At 38.6% G+C, this 23,572-nt stretch overlaps 1 protein-coding gene across 13 annotated transcripts in view; it reads left to right on the top strand.

Moving 5' to 3' along the window:
- The window catches only part of ARSG (arylsulfatase G), a 215,623-nt gene that overhangs the window by 122,357 nt on the left and 69,694 nt on the right, over nt 1-23,572 (top strand). For all 13 annotated transcript variants that reach the window (XM_007482748.3, XM_007482752.3, XM_056817253.1 and 10 more), the window contains 3 exons: nt 9,742-9,929; nt 11,560-11,607; nt 21,183-21,297. In XM_007482748.3, coding sequence (XP_007482810.2) covers nt 9,742-9,929; nt 11,560-11,607; nt 21,183-21,297 — 351 coding nt within the window. The remainder of the gene's footprint in view (nt 1-9,741; nt 9,930-11,559; nt 11,608-21,182; nt 21,298-23,572) is intronic.

Here is a 23,572-nt window from a genome sequence, read left to right as displayed (position 1 = left end):
AAGACTCAGAGAAATTAAATAATGCAACTATTTTTGGGGTGTCCCTTAAATGTACCTGTCAATTTATCAAGTGCTGGCTCCAAATAACTTTTTTTAAACTACTACCTTCTGACTTGGAATTAATTCTGTGAATTGGTTCCAAGGCAGAGGAGTGATAAGAACAAGGCAATGGGGGTTAAGTGACTTGCCCAGGGTCACACAGCTAGGAAGTGTCTGAGGCCTGATTTGAACCTAGGACCTTCTCTCTAACTATTCAGTTACCTTCATTTTTTTCCCCTAATTTGTAAAATGGAGTATTAAAGGCTATTGACTCAGTGTAACATACTGTCTTCATAGAAATATTGATTAATTTTTTTAAGTCCCTAGTAGATTATCAGATAAATACTAATGAGAATACTTAAAAGCCATAGTTTTTTAGTCCTGTTTATTCTTTTCAAGTGTGTCCTTCTAGTATCCTTTCAGTCAAGCCCAAAGTGAGACCTTGGGAAGGCTCCTTATGCAAATACTATGTTTTTGTCTTCCTTGTTTTCCTCCTCTAACAAAGCATTCAAACCCTAGCAGTCACATGATAAATGTAAGGGAGACAACTGACTGGCAGTACTTATCTCATGTGGACAACTTTATATTTTTTATTAATTGGTTGATATTCAATTAAATTTAATAAGCATTTTTAAAATTTTTTATTGTCATGCAAAACACACTTCCATATTGGTCATTGTAGTAAGAGCAAAGTTGTACATAACCAAAACCCCTAAAATAAAACCATAAATACACTGATATGAAAAGTGATTCCAATAGTTCTTTCTCTGGAAGTGGATAGCATTTCCTTTCATAAGTCTTTCAGGATTTAACAAGCATTTTAAAAACACCTACTATGTTGTATGCTTGTTATGCTATTATGTGCCAGGCACTGTGCTAGGTTCTGGAGAGACAAAGGTAAAAAAAAAAACCAAACCTTTCACTTGAGGAATTTATATTCTAATGGAATAAAATATACACACTTATAATTAAAACAAAGTAATTTCAGGAGGTAAAAGTGTTTGAAGTCCTAGGAGATGGGGTTCAAGAAACTCCTCATTTATAATGTAGCACCTAAATTGTGCTTTGAAGGAAGCTAGTGATTCTTGGAGATGTGGAGATGAGGAGAGAGTGAATTCCAGACATGGTTTTTGTTTTGTTTTGTTTATATTTTATATTAGAAGTCATTGAGAGAGGGAGAGGGAGAGGGAAAGAAGGAGGGGGGGGAGGGAGATCCAATTTGATAGCTATATGGAGGATAGATTTCAGAGGGCAGAGACTAGGAGCAGAGAGGTGATGAAGATCTGTACTAGGATGGAGAGTATGAGAATAGAGAGGTGATTGTGATTCAGAAAACCATGCTTCCAGAACTGCTATCATTACTCACTTTTGCTAATCTCAAATGATCAAGACCTGCAAAAGTGATAATTTTGGGGGAAAATAACAGGCTTTATTACATCTTGCTTGCTTATGAAATTCCAAAAACTGATTTGAGAGTATTTAAACAAACATTTTCCTGTTAGTAAATGCAGAGGTAATAAATATAACATCAATTGTACTACATATTCTTGCATTTTCAAAGCATATTGGAATTTTTGCATAATAAAAGGTTGCAATTGCCCAAAGTACACAAGGACCAGGAGAGGCCATACAGTGCTAGGACAGAAAATGTTGCTCCTCCATTCCCTAAAGAAGGTGGCCAGGAATTCAGTGTGGAAGAAGGGAGGGGCAATGACTTTTCTCTTTTGAATTTAGGGAGGTTCAGGATCCTTGAACTTTTCCTGTTTGGGGCTGCTTTGCATCCATACCCCATGTAGTCCTCCTATTCTCTGCTCCCTGGACTCCTTCCTATCCATCCATCAATTTCTCTGTCTCCCCACACAACTGTCATGTTGCCCCACTCTTTTTAGTTAAATCTTCTAGTGTTGCCATGAGCCTATTCTCTTGAACCTCTGGCTACTTTATGCCATCATGAGAATATCAGACACTAGCTTAGGGAAATCAGAGGTCATCTCACACTACTATGAAACATTCATTAGAGAAAGACTTTCATGGGAATTATCAGACAAAAACCAAAAAACCAAATCCTGATGTCTCCAGATTGTTTTCCATTGTCTTACCTGCCAAAGTGCAGTTTCATTTTAAAAGCTTCATAGACAAAACTGAGAATAATCATTAATACTCTGAGATAATATCATTTGTTAGGAAGTAGAATTCTCTATTGAACTTTTCCTGTTTGGGGCTGCTTTACATCCATACCTCATGTAGCCCTCCTGTTCTCTGCCTCCCTGGACTCCTTCCTATCCATCCATCAATAATTGGATCTCCCTCCCCCCTCCCCCTTGGTCTCTTTAAAACCTTCTTTGTTTGAAGATAAAAGAATAGTCAGATCCCATTAAATGTAAGCTCCTTGGGGGTAGGGACTGTTTTCATTTTTTGTCTTTATAGGACAATGTCTGATAGACTAAATCCTTCATAATTGTTTTGTTAAATTAAATTGCCTAGCAAGGCATTTTCCCTTGCAAGAATTCTCATGTATTTTAATCTCATTTATCTTTACTGTATCAAGACTTTAAAAGGGTATCCTTAGAGGAAAGGGGACCAGTATTTGTTCTTCTGTTCTTCTCTACCATCTGTGAATCTTAAAAAACTACTCAGACTGTACCTTAGAAGATTTGATTTAAACTATTCCCTTATTGTAACAATGGAGATACTTGGTCTAACAAGTGTATGGGGTGCTCAGGGAGGGGTAGTATCTCTGGTATGGAGGGCTTGTCATGCCCTCCTAGGGCAGCTCTCTAGCCTCTGACCCCCACCTGACACCCAGCTTTCACTTGTGGCTCCCAGTAGCTGCTAGCATGCAGCAGCGGCCACACCCTGGGCAACGGCTTCAACAAGCCAGCTAAACCTTGTGAGGGTAGCCATCGGGTCATCGACCCCTGGTGAACCAGGGCTTTGCTCACCCAGCATGTGAAGACTGCTTCAGCAGAACAGGTAGAAGAAACCAATAAGAAGGTTCAACAGCTGAGATGGCGACGCAGCAAAGCACTGTGGAGTGCTTAGGGCATGTTGGAGCACAAAAGACAACATGGCCATCCAATGCAGCTGAGGAAGTCTTCAGGTGTAACAATTTTTCATGCCACTGGACCCAGGCTTCCAATGCCGAGAGAGTGGGACTGTCTCTGTGCATCGACTTTTCCACTTAAATCTCTTTCACGCACAAGTATCTTTGTGCACACTCATCTATCCTAACCCCGTCCACCCTCTTCAATGTCATTCTTGGTCACCGAGAGACTACCACTATAGGTCTAACAAGAATCAAGAATGTATTGGGAACTTTTAAAATTACTCCACCCTACTCAGACAGTGCCTTAGGGGAAGATAAAGTTGTAAACTCCTGATTGAACAATGAAAGTCCCTAACTCATAACTTATAGTAAAGCTAGAACCTTAAGCTAGGTCCATTTTTAGATCTAATACAAAAAGGTGTTAAGTAGCTAAAGGCTAAATTAATCACCAAAAGGTCAAGTAACTTACAAAAGGCAAGCATAACAAAGAGGTGTGAAGTACTCAGAAGATATAATCTAACCAGAGAAGGTGTGAACTAAAGAGTGGTGAAAACTAAGAATGGGCAGTCCTGGAAAAAAGCGTCTACTGTGATTAGTAGATGTGAAAATTTAGGGGAGGTGACATAAGAGAAAATTTTTTTTTTAAAGGAAGGGTAAAAAGTCAGTTCAGGGAATTAGAGTTAAGGAGATTCAATGGAGGACTGGAACTTGCTTGGAGATGGTCTTGTGGTGAGTAATAAGACTGACTCGTTCTCCCTTAGGCTCAGGGAGGCCACTTTGGCTTAGGCCTTTAACTACTGCTTGACTCAGCCTGAGCCAGAGCAGTTTAAATTAATTCTCTCTCTCTCTCTCTCTCTCTCTCTCTCTCTCTCTCTCTCTCTCTCTCTCTCTCTCTCTCTCTCTCCCTCCTCTCTCTCTCCCCCTCTCTCTCTCTCCCTCCTCTCTCTCTCCCCCTCTCTCTCTCTCCCTCCTCTCTCTCTCTGTCTCTCTGTCTCTCTGTCTCTCTCTCTCCCCCTCTCCCTCCTCTCTGTCTCTCTCTCTCCTCTCTGTCTCTCTGTCTCTCTGTCTCTCTCTCTCTCTCTCTCTCTCTCCCTCCTCTCTCTCTCCCCCTCTCTCTCTCTCCCCCTCTCACTCTCCCCCTCCTCTCTCTCTCTCTCTCTCTCTCTCTCTCTCCTTCCCTTAATTCCTTCTCTCTTTATTAATTAAAATCTCCATAAATCCCTAGCTGACTTGGGTATTTTCATATTTGGGAATTTCCCATGGTGACCACTTATTTTAGATTTTAAGTCAAAACACTAAAATTATCCTAACACACCTTAACATTAAAAAGCTGGGACTTAAGGTTCTATTCCTACATTTTATCCTAGACAATTAATTTAGTCTGGATATGCCTCAGTTTATCTCTAAAAATTATAACTATACTATTTATCACATGTTGTTATTGTTCTGTCATGTCTACCTCTTTGTGACCCCATTTGAAGATTTCCTGGCAGAAAGACTAGAGTGGTTTGTCATTTCCTTCTCTAGCTCTGAGGAAATTGAGTAGTCAGTGACTTATCCAGGCCACACAGCTGGGAAGTGTCAGCAGCCAGATTTGAATCCAGGACCTCCCATCTCCAGGTCTGGCTCTATACACTGAGCCACCTAGCTTCCCCTCAACAAATATATATTAAGTGCTTATTGTATGCTAGGCACTACAATAATTGCTAGGGATACAAATTTTTAGGCATTTGAGACTTAGAACTGAAAGAGATCTTAAGATATTATCGAATCTATCTCCCTCCCCTCCCCAAGTATTAGGGGTTAACTGAGGCCCAGAAGTCACTCAGCAATTAAGTATCAAAGGTGGGATTTGAACCTATTTTTTCTCCTTTCCGAATCCAGAATCTATCCATTTTTGACGAATATAAATAAGGCAGAAACTGTTTGACTTTTATTTTTGCATACTTAGTAACTAGCACATAGTAGATGCTATAAAAATCTTTCTTGATTAATTGAAAAATATCTTGTAGGTGGAGTTGTGAGTTGACCCAACCATTCTGAAAAGTAGTTGGGAATTATATTTTTTAAATAGTGAGTACAATATGTATGTACTTTGACTTAGTGATTCAACTCAATGAGATTAAAGCCAGAAAGTTGCTATTAAACTCCAAAACATTCAGAGCAGCTCTTTTTGTGGTAACACAGAATTGGAAACAAGGTAGCCACTCATTGACTGGGAATGGATAACATCGTAGATACCCATTGACTGGGGTGTGGTTAAACATTGTACTTTAGCAGAATGTTACTGAACTACAGGAAAAGAAAAACATGAAGGATTCAAAAAATAATGGGACGACATGATCTAATGCACAGAGTAAAGGAAATAGAACCAGAAAACTTTATATGCAATGACTACAACAACATAAAATAGAAAGAATGACAATGAGTTGGTCCCCAAAGAACTGGAAAAAATACTCCCCCCTTTTTTTACAGAGGTGAGGCACTGTCATTGTCAAATATGGCAAATATTGCCATGTTCAATTCATGTGTTGTTTAATTTTGTTGAACTTTTCTTTCTTTTTTAATTTATTATAAGCATGGCTTGCTGGGGCAGGGGAATATATTTAGATGTAAAGGTCATGTAAAAATAAAGTATATCAATAACAATTTCAAATTTTAAAATGAAGGTGATAATATGAATAGTTTAAAGGAATTTAAGGAGAAATATGCTAAGTGCATTATTTCTACATGAACATGATTGATAGCATTGAAGTGGTTTTAGAGAATAAAGAACAGGACCAGTCCCAGGAAATTTTAGGAAGGAGCCCAACACGGGTGCTTCTTACTCCCTCTTTCTGAGTCTTTCCCCTGCTCTTGACTGATAATTTTAGGTACCTGCCCCCTTATTTATTTTGACTTTTTTTCCTCCAACTGTTGAGTGCCTTTTACATGCTATGCACTAGGACCTAGGATAGGAAGATGAAAATGCAGGGGAGACAATGTGTACACATACACGAGGCAACTAGGGACACGATGGATGGCTGCTAGCTCTGGAGTCAGGAATAACGGAGTTCAAATTGCTGCTCGGACTCTTCCCAGTTTTTGACTTGTTAAATGTTTGTTGGCTTGACCCTGGGCAAATAGCTCTTAATTTCTGCTAAACTCAGTTTCTTCATCTATAGAATGAGGATGATAAAACCTTTTTCCATGGGTTGTTGTGAGCATAAAATGAGAGAGTATTTGTAAAGTACTCTTATTATACAAAATATATACAAAGTAATTAGAGGAATTTTGTGTGGTGGGGAATGTAGGGAGGAAGGCAGTAATGCCTGAGGTTTCATTTAGAAGACATCATGGTATCCTCAACTTTCAGAATAAAATATTTCTTTTGTTCATGGACTATTGATTGCCCCCTTTTTTAGATGGAAAGCATCCTTTACAACTTGTATAAGTTGAGAGAGAATGGTTAACTAGACAGTGGAAATGGTAGCAAAAGATCCCAGTTCAAGTCCTAATATTTACTATGTGTGACCTTGGATAGGTCCCGTAACTTCTGAGTCTCATTTTTCTTTTTGTGAAATGGCAATAATAATGACATACTACCTATTTCACACCTTATTGTGATCAAATAAGATACTATACATTACAATTTTGTCTTCTAGATTGTAAACTCCTTGAAAAATAAGAATCATCTCTTTTTCATTAGTACCTTATTACAAGGTAGAGACTCTAGACTTTATAAATATTTACTGAAGTAATGGATGAGTTTTTCTGGAGAATTTGCTTAAAAAAAATCTTACCTTTTGTGTGTATTGATTCCTAGGCAGGAGAGGTAAGGGATAGGCTATGGGGTAAAGTGACACACTCAGGGTCACACAGCTAGGAAATGCCTGAGGCTAGATCTGAACTGAAGACTTCCTATCTGCAGACCTGTCTCTTAGTCACTGAGCCACTTAGCTTCCCCTGGAGCATTTTATAGTAAGATTCTAAAGATTAAATTTTTAAGGATGAAATTTCAGACATGAGTTAGGAGTAAAAAATAGACATTTATTAAACACCTTCTCTGTACCAGAAACTATAGTTACAAATACAGAAGTGACAGTCTTTCCTTAAGGAATTTATATTGTAATTGGGAGGGTATAAAAGACAATTTTGGTCTGGGGAACCACAGGGATGGTGAATAGAAGCAGAAGGCAGTTAATTGTACCAGCAACAAAGAGCCTCTTAGGTATAGTAGATAGAACACCTAACTTAGAGTTAGAAAGATTCCTTTTCCTGAATTAAAATCTGACTTCAGACCCTTAATAGCTGTGTGAACAAGTGAGCAAGTCACTTAACCTTGTTTGCCTCAATTTCTTCATCTATAAAATGAGCTGGAATAGGAAAGGGCAAACTTCTCCAGTGGTTTTGTCTAGAAAATCCCAAATGAAGTCTTGATACAACTGAAAAATGACTAAACCTCCACCTCCTTTTTAGTAGCAATGCTTTTATTGCTATACAAGTACTGTTTCTGGGTTAGAGGTAGAAGGGAGGGTGGGGAATGGAAAAAGGAAAGTGTAAGTTTCTGTCAGATGGAGAGAGGCCCTTGCTTAGCAGGCCCTGGTTTTAACTAAGATGAATTTGAGAAGCCTGGTCTGGGGCCAGTTAGATATAATGGGTTGTATTTAGTGCAGTTTCTTTTTTTTTTTTAAATTAATTAATAATATTTTTCCATGGTTACATGATTCATGTTCTTTCCCTTGCCTCTTTCCTTCCTCAAAGAGCAATTCCACTGAGTTTTACACGTATCATTGTTCAAAACCTATTTCCATATTACTATTTGCAATAGAGTGATCATTTAAAGTTGATATCCCCAATCATATCCCCATTGAACCACATGATCAATCATATGTTTTTCTTCTGCATTTCTACTCCCATAGTCCTTTCTCTGGATTTAGTGAAGTTTCAACTCCCTTATCAATCAGGATAGCACAGTTGGGGGCTGCTCTGGTGGCTCAGTGGATAGAGCCAGACCTGGAAGGTATAGCTTAAAAAAAAGAGAGAGAAAAATATATTACTAGAATGACCTAATATCAAAATAGCCAGGGGATAAAGAAATGATTTTTTTAAAAATTTCCCCTTTGAGGTCCCAAGATACATGACAGCACAAGAGAATTTTTCATTCCAGCAACTTCTAACAATTGAAAAGATAACTTCAAAATTCCCCTCTTATTATTTTAATGTCTAGTTTCTTATTTTTGTTTTGTTTTACATTCTATTTTCAGTCCTTAATTAAAGAAAGCCCTTGTTCTTTCAGTTGGTCAGTGCCTGCCCAGGTTGACTTGGAAAAGACCTTTTCCCTAATAATAAAGCCTTTTTGTTGTTTATTACTTCCTCCTCCCTTCCCTGCTTCCCTGCCCCTGTCTACAGTGGCATTCACTAAGAAGAGGTGAAATTCAAATTAGTTCATTTAGCAACTTAATCACTGCTTTTGAAAGGGAAGGAAAATTTCATTGATTGAAAGGTTTCTATTTCATAGGATGTCAAAATTAGAAGAGATGACAAAGAACATATAGACCAACAGCTTTATGAAGAACCACACAACTCAGACAAATGAAATGATTTAGTCAAGGTCACTTGGAGAAGTCCATCCAAAATTTGTACTGAACTCTTCCATGTCCAAGCATTATTTTTCCACAACATCATGTTCTCATTCATTTGCCTTACGGAAGATTATAGAATGATTATTTATTCAACATATTTATTAAGCATTATGCCTAAGGTATTGTTTACTAAGTATTAGGAATTCAAAGATGGAAAAGCATACTGTGCCAGCCCTCCAGAAGCTTCAGTTCAGGGGCAGGATAGAGGAGAAGATGGCATGGATTCAAAGAGTTGAGACCCCAGATGAGACACTGTTCTATAAGAGAAGAAATAGAAATCCCTGTACACTTAAGATCTACTTATAGGAATATTACTACTAGAGGGAAGAGACGAGTAGCTTCTTATTTTCATAAATTATTATTGCTAACTAGTTGCTAAACCCAGTTACTTCCACTACTAGAATGTAGGGCCTATCAGTATCTCTCTCTCTCTCTCCTTCCTTCCTTCCTTCCTTCCTTCCTTCCTTCCTTCCTTCCTTCCTTCCTTCCTTCCTTCCTTCCTTCCTTCCTTCCTTCCTTCCTTCCTTCCTTCCTTCCTTCCTTCCTTCCTTCCTTCCTTCCTTCCTTCCTTCCTTCCTTCCTTCCTTCCTTCCTTCCCCCTCTCCTCTCTCTCTCTCTCTCTCTCTGTCTCTCTCTCTCTCTGTCTCTCTCTCTCTCTCTTTCTCTCTGTCTCTGTTTCTCTGTTTCTCTCTCTCCCCCTCTCCCTCCCTTTCCCCGCCTCTTCCCCCTCCTCACTTCTCCCTCTCCCCTTCTCTCTTAGAATTAGTACTTTGTATTGGTTCCAAGGCAGAAGAGTGATATGGGTTAGGTAATGGGGGTTAAGTGACTTGCCCAGAGTCATACAGCTAAAAAGTGTCAGAGGCCAGATTTGAATGAAGGAACTCCTATCTCTAGGTCTGACTATCCACTGAGCTACCTAGCTGCCCCTAAATGATTTCTAAGGTCCTTTCCAGCTCTAATTTTCTTTGAATGTCCTTTTTTTTTGCACTCATTCCATACTTTGTAGTTTATTTCCAGTTTCTTTCCTTCCAGATTTGTGGATTTTCATGCTCCAGCTTCTACCTGCTCTCCGTCCCGTGCCAGCCTGCTTACTGGAAGGCTTGGGTTGCGAAATGGAGTTACCCACAACTTTGCTATCACCTCAGTGGGAGGCCTTCCACTTAATGAGACCACCTTAGCCCAGGTGCTCCAAGAGGCTGGTTACATCACAGGAATGATAGGTAAGCCAATATGTTTTATTTCTAGAATGAACTCTTTCCCTCCTCACCTCTGCCTCACAGAATCCCCAGATATCTCAAAGTAGATTTTGATCCTCTGAGTTATTAGGGCTCTCTCTCTCTCTCTTAGAATTAAACTACATTATTTATTTTTTTCTCAAGACAATGTACATTCCTTGAGAGCAGGGCCTGTTTCATTTTTGCCTTTGTATCTCCAGTGCTTGACACCTTTTGTATTAAAAGTTGGCTTGCTAATGTCCCTCTGTATTTTCTATATGAGGCTGGCCCTGTCATCTCAGCAGCAAGGTACTATAGCTTAGGGTCAGGAAAACTTGCATTCAAACAACACTTACTAGCTGGGGGTCCTAAACAAATCACTTGACCCCTTAGTGCCTCAATTTCCTCAACTGTAAAATGGTGATAATAATAGCATCATTTCACAGGGTTGTCATGAGAATCAAATGAGTTAATGTGTCAAAGTAACAGAATGCCTGGCATATGTTAGGTTTATAATAAATTCTTGTTCCCTTCCTCCTTTCCTGTCCCTAGTTCATGCCAGTTTTAATTCTGCCTTTTTTTTTTTTACTTTCCTAAGGAGAATGGTTTTACTGGAGTTTTGAGTCTCATAGTTTTTCTCCTTTCCCCTTTTCTTTCTTGGCTCTCTTAAAATAATATGAAATTCTTAACAGTATCTTGAGGGAACATGTGCTGTTTGGGGAACTCTTGCTTTCAGTTTCAGAGAGCTAGATTCAGTCAATTTCCTGCTGTCCCCCTAACTGACTTCATGGGGAGAGATTATGCTAACAAAACCAAATGCTTTGAGTCTTCATGTTGGTTGTGCTGTTTTGCTATCTTGTTTCTTCTAAAGGAACAGGATGTGCTCCTCAAAATGACTCGTAACTGTCTACCCTAAAAGGACTCTTCTAGTTTGCTAAGAAATAATTTTAAAGCAAATCAACCCGGTGTACCATTCATTGCTTTGTGTGAGACCAGAAAAATCCTTCTTTCAGGCCTAGTCTCCCCTCAGGTTCTTGTTAACTCCTCATAGCCCTTGAGAATATTGAAGCACTTTGCAGTTCAGGGATGGCAGGTGTGAAGGAAATGCCCCTATGGACTTATCTTCCTCTTTGTTACCCTTCATATATTAACCATGTTCAATGTATGGCAAAAGGGAGGAAGATGGTGAGTGTGAGGCGTCCCTGATACAGAGTGTGTGGAAATTTATTCTCTTTTCAGTAATTCATGTCAATTTAATGTCCCAGGGAAGAAGGAAATGGGAAGGGGACTGTGAACTTGTTGCCCTATTCCTCTGAATCCTCTTTATAGGGAGGGCAGAGACAACTTTTCAATTCATGGAATTCTTTAGGTTGCTCAATAGCTGACCTTTACTCCATTTGCTTTTCTGTTTGTTGAGTTTCACATCTTGTTCTCTCTTGCTATCTCCCAGTGGACCCTGGCTTGTGATCCTTAGAGAGAAGAACTTGCTTGGCATAGCTCCTTGTAGTACCTTTTGGTTTGCCTTTCTCAAATTAAAGGCTAATGGAGGACAGTCTGTTTCCTCAACTCCCTAAATGAAATGAGATTGTGAACAGGGAATCATGCTGATCACCTTTTTTTTCTTGTTTTCCAATAGGCAAGTGGCACCTTGGTCATCATGGCCTCTACCAACCCAATTTCCGTGGTAAGGATGCTTGGAAGGAGGTGGGGAGGGTAGTAATTATTTGAGGGAAAGAAGCTCTAGGAAAAAGATACAATGTCATTTAAAATCATTTTCCTGCCTTCACAAGAGAATTCAATGTTGTGTTTTTTTTTTCTGTGAGTTAATCTCACAGTTCATTAGCAGCCTTATTTCACTGTATAGGGGCCCTCCTACTGTTGTACAGCTTCAAGTCACCTTATTCCCAAATAACATTTTCTTTTAGCTGTCTTCTCTCTTCATGACTTTCCTATTAAAATGTTTCAGAATATGTTTATTCCCCTCTCAGGGATTTGTATGGTTAAAGATCCATACATTTTAGAGTTGATAATGTTAGGAATTTAGTCAAATCCTTTTATTTTATAGTTAATATGACATTTTCATGGAAATGATATTAAATTAACTGGTCCTTTGTATCTAGTGTTGCTTTAATTTTCTCTTGAGTGCTCTATGGCTCCTTTCCCTAAAGTGATCATATTGTTTGGCATCATGGTACAGTGGAAAGAATGTTAGACTTAGTTTTGGAAAGACGTGGGATCAAATTCTGCCTCTGATAATGACTTAGCTGTGTGACTATTTGCTAGACACTTTAACATATCTGAGTCTTAGTTTCCTTGTTTGTAAAATGGGGATAATATAACTCTAGTATCTACCTCATGAAATTGTTGTGAGGATAAGTAAGATAATGTAAGTGCAATACCTTGCAAACCTTAAAATATAGATAAGTATTAGCTATTATTATTATTAACTGCTGATGACCCCCATTCACTCTATTGAATGTTATCATAAAAAAAACAACAACCTTGTTTCAGAGAGTTGGAAGACACCTTGGAAATCATCTAATGTAATACCTTCATTTCATTAATGTAAGAGAAAGTAAGATTTGTTCCCCCAAATCCCTACCCAGTTCACTTGATACCAGTCATAGGATTTAATCATAAATAATGAAATTTTGATTTGTTAATGAGGTGTTAACACCCTCTTAACCCTTTTCAAATTATGGAGACCTTGCTGTCTGAGTCAGGAGGGAACAAACAATCATTAACTTCCCCTCCCTGCAGTGACCCTTAGAAAAAACAGTCCAGTGAGTTTGAAGCAGTTGAAGAGAAACATTAGTTAGAGAAGAACAGAGATCTTTACCGCTTAGTAAGAGAGGAAGGAAAGCTCTTGCCATCTGTATCCATCAGCCATGGTACTTAGCAATGGAGCTACTTAGCAAGAAAAAGACTGCATCCAGAAACCAGTTTTTAAATTTTTATTGAATTTTATTTTTTCAATTACATGTAGAAATGATTTTTTGATGATTATGCTCTGACATTTTGGCTCTCCTCCTCTCCCCAAGGCTGTAAATAGCTGACATAGGTTATATCCCATCAAGCAGTTTGAAAGAGTCCAGGCAGCACTCCCTAGAGAGAACTAGTTAAAAAGAGATATTCAGTGCCAGATGCATCTTCAAGGAGGGTGACCCCTGGTAGCAGGGAAGAGAGTTGGATCTGGATTTCAGAGAACTAGCTCTGGCCATTGACAGTTGTACTACTAGAGGACTACACAAAGAAAGAAAGGTCTTTGAGACCCAACAATAGTACCAGAAGAGTGAGTAGCCTTGGCCACATGTATTCCCCAGGTATATGTCTCACTGCGATTATACTTGGAGTTTATGCTACTCTTTCCACAAGTGCTGAGTGTATTTATAACAGTGTCACCTCAGTTTTATTTTGGGGATGGTTTACAGCTGTTGTTCTTACTATGCCATATTTGTAAATGCTTTGGCTTTGAGAAAATTGCATTAACTGCCTATCTATTAAGGGGAAGCTCACAGGTGAGGATGGAGATCATGAGCTATAGTTTTAGAAATAGGTTTCCACAGGGTGATTCTAGAACCTGAGGCAGCAGGTTCTAAGAATCTTACCTGCAAGTCTGAATTAGAGGGAGTAACCCGGAATGCTACAATAATACATGTTGAATTGAATTGAGGACACTGAGGCCCAGAGAGGTAGTAGTAGAAGCAGAACCAGAATCTAGATATTTCCTGATTATAGCCCAGTATTTTTTCTACATGTCCTTTCTTTTTCTTTTCTTTTTTAAAATTTATCTATTTATTTATTAATTTATTAAAAAAAAAAAACCCTTACCCTTTCGGCTTAGAATCAATACTGTGTATTGGTTCCAAGGCAGAAGAGTGGTAAGGGCTAGGCAATGGGAGGTTAAATGACTTTCCCAGGGTTACACATGTAGGAAGTGTCCGAGGCCAGATTTGAATCTAGGACTCTAGGCCTGATTCTCAATCCAAGGAGTCACCCAGCTGCCCCTACATGTCTTTTCTAATCTTAATTAGGTGGAGTCTTTTCAGTCTTTAACTCCATATGTCTTAGTTTCTCAATATTTTTCTGTCTCTAAACTTTCCTTCCCAGTCCTCATTGTGTTTCAGGGCAGGCTTCTATGACATCTTCTGGTTCTTTTTATCTGTCTTTTACTATGATCTGCTGTGGGGTGGTCCAAAGAGTAGTGGAATGAGATTTTAGAAATTTGAATTCTAATCTTTAGTTCTGTCACTAATGTGGGGAAAGTGGTTAATGTGACTGGGGTAAAGTCATTTCATCTGGCCTTGTTACCATAATCTCCTTATCCATGAAGTCTTTTAGTGGGGAGGCAGGAAATCCACTGGATGAAGCACTGAAATAGAAAACCTCAGTTTCATCAACAAAATAAAAAAAATTATTTTAGATGATTTTTGAGCACTCATCCAGTTGAAAGATTCTCTAACCTTATTATTTCCCATCTCTGGACTCATTCTATCTATATGCTCCTACCCCATAGACATTCATCCAAAAATATTCTTTAAGTATCTGCTATGCTCTAGAGGAGATGCAAAATTTAGTGAAGTAATCCTATGAAACTTACTGCTTCATAAGAGAGCTAGTGCAGTGGATAGAGCACTAACCTTAGAATCAGAAAGACTTCTCTTCCTGAGTTCAAATCTGGCCTCAGACAATTACTAGCTGTGTGATCCTGGGCAAGTCACTAAACCCTGTTTGCCTCAGTTTCCTCATATATAAAATGAGTTAGAGAAGGACTCCAATATCTTTGCCAAGAAAACTGTAAATGGGGTCTTGAAAAGTTGGAATATGATTAAATAACAACAAAGCAACAATCTAGATAAGTATATGATAGATGATATTCTATGGTGAATTTGTTAGAGAACTGCAAGACAACATTATGGGAAGTCTTTTGGAGAATAGAATTATCAGAACTGAGGAATCTGGGAAGTATTCATGGAAAAATGATATTTAAAAGGAGGGTAGGAATTCAACAAGCAAAAAAGGAGGGAGGCATTCTAGGGTTAGAGAACATTATGCTCAAAGGAATAGAGGAAGCTCAGCATATTTAGAAAAAAATGTAAAGTAGTTTGGCTACAGAATAATGTACATGCAAGGGAGTAATATAATAAATTTGGAAAGGTAGGATGATTGCTACTAGGAGTGATGCTAAAGTGGAAAGAGTACAGTATGATCTGAGTTCAAATCTCTTAAATCTATGAAACTATCATCTTCAGTCTATTCCTTACTGGTTGTGTTACCTTGATTAAGTTATCCTTTATCCTCAGTTTCCCTATGTTCAAGGAGACTGGAATTTGGAGCTCTAGAGCTACTTCTACATCTGATTCCTATGAGATTATGAAGGTCCTTGAATGTCAAGTGTATTAGGTCAGGGCTGACCTATCCGAGTTCAAGACTGGAATAAAACAATATATTCAGAGCTCATCTAAAAATTGACAAAAGGACCTTTACTTGGCCAGAGCAGGGGAGAGATATTTACTGAAGATACAACATTGATTCAGAAGAATACAGCTTTCCAGTGCTAGGACTGGCTACACTGCTGGTCTGCTGTTCAGAAGCCTCAGAGACCAGCCAGAACTCTTCATGTTTGTTTGTTTGTTTGTTTTGGAATCAGGCAGTCAGGAAGCTGCATTGATGGCATGGACCTTACTCTACTGAGCCAAGTCTCAAGGACTGTTTCAATGCCTTTTAAGGAAAAGAACTAACCTGCTAATGGCATAGTGGATAGAGTATTGGAGTCAGGAAGACCAGAGTTCAAATCTGTTCTTAGACACTGACTAGTTGTGTATCTCTGGGCAAGTCACTTAACTCCTGCCTGCCTCAGTTTCCTCAGCTATAAAATGAAGATAATAGTAGCACCTACCTCTCAAGTTTGTTATGAGGATTAAATGAGATAATATTTGTAAAGTACTTAGCACAATGCCTGATGCATAGTAGGTACTTAATAAATGCTCATTCCCTTCCTACTTTCCCTACCCTATAATGGCACGGATGGAGGTACAGAGGGGGATTCTATATCACACCATGCATTGGAACTTTCTTTAGAAGACAGTAGGAAGCCACTGAATATTCTTCAGCAGAGGAATGACATGACCAGATTTTTTAATACAAAAGACTCCTATCACACTCTGGTAGGAATGGGAAGGAGAGAGCAGACACAGGAAGACCTGGGAGGAGGCTATTGCAATAGTATGACTAGGTAGCAAGGAGAACCCATACTAGGGTAGTGGCAGTGAGAATGGAGAGGAGGCTACAAATGCAAGTAATAACAAATATCTATATTTATCCATATCCACATATAGATATGTATAGCTATAGATATATATGCTTTATCCACGATGTGGAGCATGGCATGCCCCTGGAGTAGCTTTACCCAAGTTACTAAACATCTACTACCATTTTAATGTCTGTGAGCCCACCTTGTCTCTAATAATCATAGCCCTTATTTATCTAAAACCTGTATGCTTCTTTGCCTCTTTTATTTCACATTAGAACTCCAGTAAGTCCAGTAAAATTCAGCAACCATTTACTAAATATTTTTAGGGATATAAACATTGATATGACACCACCCCCTTTCTCAAGGAGCTAATTATCTAATGGAGAAAAGAGTAAGAAAATGCATATAGAGAACTATGTATGATAAATACAAAAGAGAGGCCACAGTAATGTGCTCTGAAAAATTTGAGGGGGATATAACTTTCAGGTGAGTTTGGAGCAGAGAGAACTTCTTGGAAGACATGATCAAGTTGACTTAGAAAAGTTCAGAATTACAGGGTCTTTGAGTTGTCTCAGAAGCTAAATGGTCCAATCCATACCTGAATTCTTAAAAATCTCCTCAACAACATACCCAAACAATACTCCCTTAGACTTTTATTGAAAACCTTCTATAATGAAGAACCCAATATCTTATGCCTAGAAGTGTTGAGGGACTTCAACAGATGGAGATGTAGACAGGAGCTTTGTTAGAATACATGAATAAAAAGACAGGAATGAGAGAGGATAAGACAAGAGTGTAGGAGTATTTTGTCATTGATGCCAAGAGAAGAAAATGTCACTATGAAAGATATGATCAGCAGTATCAAATGTTTGTACAGAGGGTAAGATGGGGGCAGCTGGTTGGCTCAGTTGATTGAAAGCCAGGTCCAGAGTTGGGGTGTCGTTGGTTCAAATCTGGCCTCAGACACTTTCTAACTGTGTGACCCTGGGCAAGTCACTTAATCCCCTTTGCCTAACCCTTACTGCTCTTCTGCCTTAGAACCAATACACAGTATTAATTATAAGATATAAGGTAAAGGTTAAAAAAAATAAAACTAAATACAGAGAGACCATTTTATTTTGTGATAAGGAGATTATTTATATTCTTAGAGAGAGCTATTACAGAGAAGTGGGATTGAAGTCAGATTGCAAAAGCTGAGGAGTAAATGAGTATTGAAGCAGTGAGCATAGACTACTTTCTAAACATTTGACAGTGAAGGGATGAAGGAAAAGAGAAATAAGATGGTCACTCTCCAAGGTAGTAGAACTGAAAAATAGACAAGAGTCAAGCTATTGTCTTTATGATTTGAAGCCCAGAACCCTATCCAATATACTAAAAGAAATGATGCTTAAAAGCTAGAGTGTCTTTATAATTCTGGTCTCAAAAAAGAATTTCTTATCACAGAATTCTCAGGGAGCCTGATAGAATATTCCCCTGTTACTTTCTTGTTACAGAATTGGCTATCCTTTAGTCTAGGACACATCCTTAAATCAAAAGTACACTCAGTAAACACTGGCTGTTAACACCAGCTTTTAATGGAGTTCTGCCTCACTGACTATTTCACAGTCTAGTGATATTCCCCACTGTATCACTTTGTTTCTATCCTTAGAACTAGGGGAAATGGAAACCAAGGTGTTTCTGAAGAGAGGCGTACTTTTCTAAATAGGCTTGGCTTTTTGGAAGGAAATTAATGAGAAGGAATGATTGGTGGGTTTCACATAGGAAGTAGGAGACAAAGTTCTGGGATAGTTAGGTGGCTCAGTGGGATAGAACACCAGACCTAGAGTTGGGAGGACTAGAATTCAAATTTGGCTTCATATACTTCCTACATATTTGACCGTAGGCAAGTCAATTAACCCTGTTTGCCTAGCCCTTGCTCTTCTGTCTTAGAGTTGTCACTAAGACAGAAAGTAAGTTTTTTTTTTTTAAGTATTGAGTTCCCTATAACTGAAAATCTTCAAGGAGAGGCTAGATACTACTTGTAGTCTTATAATTTTATAAAGGAGATTCTTGTTTATGCTATGATTTTTGTTGTCCCTTCCAATTCTGGGATTCAGTGAGGGTACAGTTTAATGAGTTTAAGGAGCTTGGGCCTGATGGAGGGGTACATTTTCTTATAAAACTGTAAGGATTGAGGAGAAGTAAGGATATTTAATGGTTTAAAGATAGGAGAAAAGTTGAAGTCAATTCATAGCATTCCATTTCCTACCTCAATGAATGGAAAGCTCTCCCTTTACATGGTAGAATCCCTCGGGTTTTTAAGGATTGAGCTCAAGTCTTACTTTCTGCATAGTGTTTTTCCTGATCCCTCCACTTATCAGAGCTCTCACAATTATATTGTATTTATTTATGTGTTGGGGTTTCCCCCTTAATTGAATCAACCATTCAACCAAAAAACAGACTAAGTATTAAGGAATTTTCTTATAATCTTATCACAATGTGTCAGATAAGCCTTTAAGGACTCCCATCTGAGGGAGGAAGCAGCTTCAGGGAGTGTCATCCTCTCACAATAGGAAGAAGTGCTGGCTATGGACTCAACAAGGGCATCAGCCCTTGGAGTTCAGCATATTGTTACAGAGGAAGTCCAATTCCAAGTCTGTCATTTTTTGGTCCTTTGTTTTCAAAGAGGACCAATGACATCAGAAGGTGATGCCTTGACTTGCCCTAGAATTGGGTTTAATTCAGAGTTGCACAGTCAACAGCCTCACTCCTTCTTCTAGAGTTGTCCAAGTTTAGTGGCAGGACAAATGTCAGGATGCCTGGAGATGGTTTGGGATGTAGTAGATGACCTCAGTATCTCTGATGTCTGACCAAGCTTTAAGCATTTCACAGTGCCTGCTTCCATTGCCTTTGGGGTCATTGGAACAAATTGTTCTCATCTACTCATTCCACTGGGGGACGTCTATATATACCTGGGGCAGGCATCTCTAATTTTCTGATAGGTTTGAAGCCTGTTGGTTATCTTCAATCTAGTTTCACCCATCTTCCAAGAAATGTGGCTATTGTGCATGCTACAACTTCTTGGTGAGAAGTGGACGCCAGAGGTGGATGAGTGGCCCTGAAAAGGACTCAGCCAGCCCTCACACCATAGATGCTAGTCCTCATAATACTGGGATTTCATAAGGAATCTCTACTCTCTTTCAGTAACCTCTGGGGTACATGAGAACACAGAAATGAGAAAAAGACTTCCAGTAACCAGGAGTTCTGAATTACCCCCTTGCTAATTGTGTCCTCTACACACGTGCCTCACTACTTTTGTATTTTAAGTTTGTACTCACCCTTTCTCAAGGAACTCAGTGTACTTGTGGGAGAGTATAACCCAGGCTTCTGGGAAAGGAGGACAGGAGACAGCAATGTTTGATAGCAAATCTTCTTCTTATACCATCTCAGTGCATACTTTTTATGAAAGCTAGGTAAATTTAACTGACTATTATTGGGAAGCAATTGGTAGCAAGTAGGGGCACATTTGAACAGCAATAGTGGAAATTCAGTCCCTTAAGATTTACTTGAAGGGATGTCTGGGTGGCTCAGTGGACTGAGAGCCAGGCCTATAGACTGGAGGTCCTGGGTTCAAATCTGGCCTCAGATTTGTGACCTTGGGCAAATCACTTAACTCCCTTTGCCTAGCCCTTCCTGCTCTTCTGCCTTATAACCAATACACAGTATTGATTCCAAGATAGAAGGTAAGAGTTTAAAAAAAAAAAAGAGCAGTATTGGGAGAGTGGTCTCAGAAGGGATGTAAATATTTTGTATATGCTTATATGTGTACATTTTGTTTATGCTTAGTAGAATATTAGCTCCTTAAGGGTAAGGATTGTTTTATTTTTACCTTTTTATATACTGTAACTGGCACAACATAGGTGCTAAATAAGCTCCTTGACTTGAATTCATACCTGATAGCCTTATTCTTTTCATTAAAAGAGGTAAGGGGCAAGAATTATGGAACAATAGGGCAATGAATATCTAGTGTGGGAAATTTCCAAAGATATTTTCCCTTTAGATTAAGATCATTGCTTTAGGTCAGCCCTAGTCAAAACAGTTTGGTTTCCTTTCCCTCTAGTTGAAGGGATAGAAGCAAAGCTACATGGAGAGAAGATGGCTAGATTGTGAAGAGGTTAGTTAAGGAGAACTCCATTATAAGCTGGTGATGAGCTTACACATTTGTAACATGGGAATTATTATTATTCAAATTTTTACTAAAATGGGAAGTAGCAACTGCTTGGGCAAATTTCAAATGCAATAATGCATTTTGAAAACCTTAAAAGTTTACAAAAGTGTGAGTCATTATTGTATATATTTAAGCCTCATCTATACATAAAAACAAAACCAAGTGAAGAAGTATGTAAGTCTTCTGGATATGCTAGCTTTGAAAGATCACAGTTTCATAGACTTAGAACTAGAAGAGACTTTAGAGGTTATCCTGACTTTTAAAACTTCATGAGGAAAGGACCAGTGAAGCAAAGTGCCTTGCCCAAATAAATAGAATTTGAATCCAGTTGCTTTGACTCTAATTCCAATACCCTTTCCACCTTATGTTGTTTCTTCATGTGCATAGATGCCTCAAGAAAAATGCTTGTGTAGGAGAGAAGTGTGGAAGAGTGTGTCTTAACATCATTGGATTTTGCTTTGTGAATAAAGATGTAACTTAATGTTAATATTTTGAATCTGGAAAATGAGGACTCCATAAGTTCTTTCTTGCCAGTTCTTCCAGATATGTGGGTTAATTCCTTACTTGCAGAATGCTGTTTCCAAGTTTGCAGATTGAGGCTTACAACCAGAAGCTAGCAACATTTTTCTTTGAATACAAGGAAAGGGATGTTAATCAAATCCTTTTTAAATTGCATACCTTGTGCTATTAAATTATTGGGAATTAAAAATCAGGAGGTTGTATGAGAATGTTGCTGCCATGGCTGCCTATGACAACACTGCTCTGACTTGGGAGGCTAACCTCATTTCTTTGACCATAGGTTTCAGTTACTACTTTGGAATTCCTTACAGCCATGACATGGGCTGTAGTGACACCCCTGGCTACAACCACCCACCCTGCCCAGCTTGCCCACCTGCAGTGACTGTATCAGAAAGGTAACATCAAAAACAATTATTAGGTATCTGTCTGCATATGCGTTCAGAGCAATTGAATTAAGTCATACATTCTTTCTTTCTCTCTCTCTTAAAAAAGCCTTAAATTAAATCTTAGAATTGATATTTAAAAAAAAAAACACTTGATATTAAATATCTATTCTGAGAGGGAAGCATGCTAAGGGCTAGGTAATTGGGTTAAGTGACTTGCCTAGGATCATATAGTTAGGAAGTGTTTGAATGCCAGATTTAAACTAGGACCTCCCATCTCCAGGCTACCTATCCACTGAGCCACCCAGATACCACCATATATACCTCTTACTGCTTACTGGAAGAAGGTAAACAATGATGGTGTGAACAGAAACCTTGGCGCTTAAAAGTTCATAGGGAAAAAAAAAGGAAAAATAAAGTTCATAGGACCATTTACAAGGTACATCACTCAATTCAAATGACTTATAGTTCAATTCAATTACCAATTATTGAGTCCACCTTTATGTACCAGAAACTGTCCTAGGAACTGGACATACAAAGGCAAAAGTAAAAAAATAGTCCTTCCTAGAAGCTTGTATTTGACTTGGGGGAGTGGAAGGATCTATATTCAAATATATGCAGGTTCTATACTAAGTGAAAAAAAAAAAGAAATAATATAACAATTTTCCCTATACCTATGCACATTTCTTTACTTTGGGGATTCCGTGTATATGTTTGTCTAGTTGGTCAGAATCATAGGATGTAAGGGTTGGAAGAAATCTTAGAGATTTATCTCATCTACCTCCTCATTTTATAGGTCAGGCAGTTTGGAGAAATTGAGTCACTGCTATGATCTAGTTAAGGCAGCCTACTTGCTTACTTCTTATATATGACCCTTCTATTTCTTGCATTTATGTGTTTGTGTGGATTTATCCCTATGCCTGAATAACTCCTTAGTTTCTTTCCTGAGCCCACCCATTCTCCTCTTAATACTTTATAGTTATTTAAAAAAAAGCAAACAATACTTGTGCTTTTTGTCTTAGAGTCCATACTAAGTATAAGTTCCAAGGCAAAAGAATGGTAAGGGCTAGGCAATGAGGGTTAAATGACTTTCCCAGAGTCACAGAACTAGGAAGTATCTGAGGTCAGATTTGAACCCGGGACCTTCTGTCTCCAGGCCTGGCTCCATTGAGCCACCTAGCTGCCCCTTTTGTACTTTTTTTGGTGTATGTGTTATTCCTTACTCCAACTGGGGAGGGGTAGGACTTTTTTTCATATTTGCCTTTGTAGGTCCAGCACTTAGCACCATGTCTGAAACATGGACGTGGGCTCAGAAATTGCTAGTTGAATTGAATGATATGCTTTTCCTTGTAAATGGCCCCATGGAACTTTCAAGCTTCAGGGCTGTTAGTCACTTGATATAAACACTAAATTCTCAGACACATGTGATATGACCGTTAATCTCCTTTCAACAAAAAATGAAGCTAAGCAGACAAATTTGTTGGCTGAGGTCTTACACAGAAGTTCCCAGAAGGGAGAGAATTTCAGTGGAGTCATGATTATGAATGTTTGGAATCCAAGGAGGCCATACATCATTTTCTCTGTTTTTCTTAAGCTTGGTCCTTGGTGTTATTCTAGCTGACTTTTAGGTCTCCTTCACAAAGAATGAGATCCAATTCCAAAATTTAGTTGCTGGGATGTATGTGTGTGTGTGTGCATGTGTGCAGAATACCTGACTCATGAGATTGTTGCCAAGAAAGTGAAAGCAGGAAAGGAAAATAATCCAAATGATAGAAGCAGCACGATATAATAAGAAGAGTGCATGATTTGGAGTCGAGAAGACTTGAGTCCAAATCTACTGTCACACATTCACTAATTTGTGACACTTAACTTGTGATGTTTTTTCTACCATAAAATGGGGATAATAATGGCAGCCACCTACTTGGGTTCTTCTAAGGATCAAATGAGAAAATAATTGTAAAGAGCTTATCACAGTGCTTAGTACTGTGCTAGTCAATACTTTATTTTAAACCCTTCCTTTCTGTCTTAATAACAACTCTTAAGACAGAAGAACAAGAGTAGGCAAATAGGGTTAAGTGACTTGCATACAGTCACACAGCTAGGAAATGTCTGAGATCAGCTTTGAACCCAGGAACTCCTGATTCCGTCTCTGTCCTCTGTGCTACCTAGCCACTCCATACACTTAATAAATACTGTTTCCTTCTTTCTTTTCTTACCTTGGGACCATGGACAAATAATTTCCTTTATCTAGAACTCAGTTTACTCCTATGTAAAAATGAACTGGGAC

This window comes from Monodelphis domestica, chromosome 2, assembly GCF_027887165.1.
Source record: "Monodelphis domestica isolate mMonDom1 chromosome 2, mMonDom1.pri, whole genome shotgun sequence".
NCBI lineage: Eukaryota > Metazoa > Chordata > Mammalia > Didelphimorphia > Didelphidae > Monodelphis > Monodelphis domestica.
Note: the sequence above shows the minus strand (reverse complement) of the source record. Positions and strands in the feature narration are given on the sequence as shown.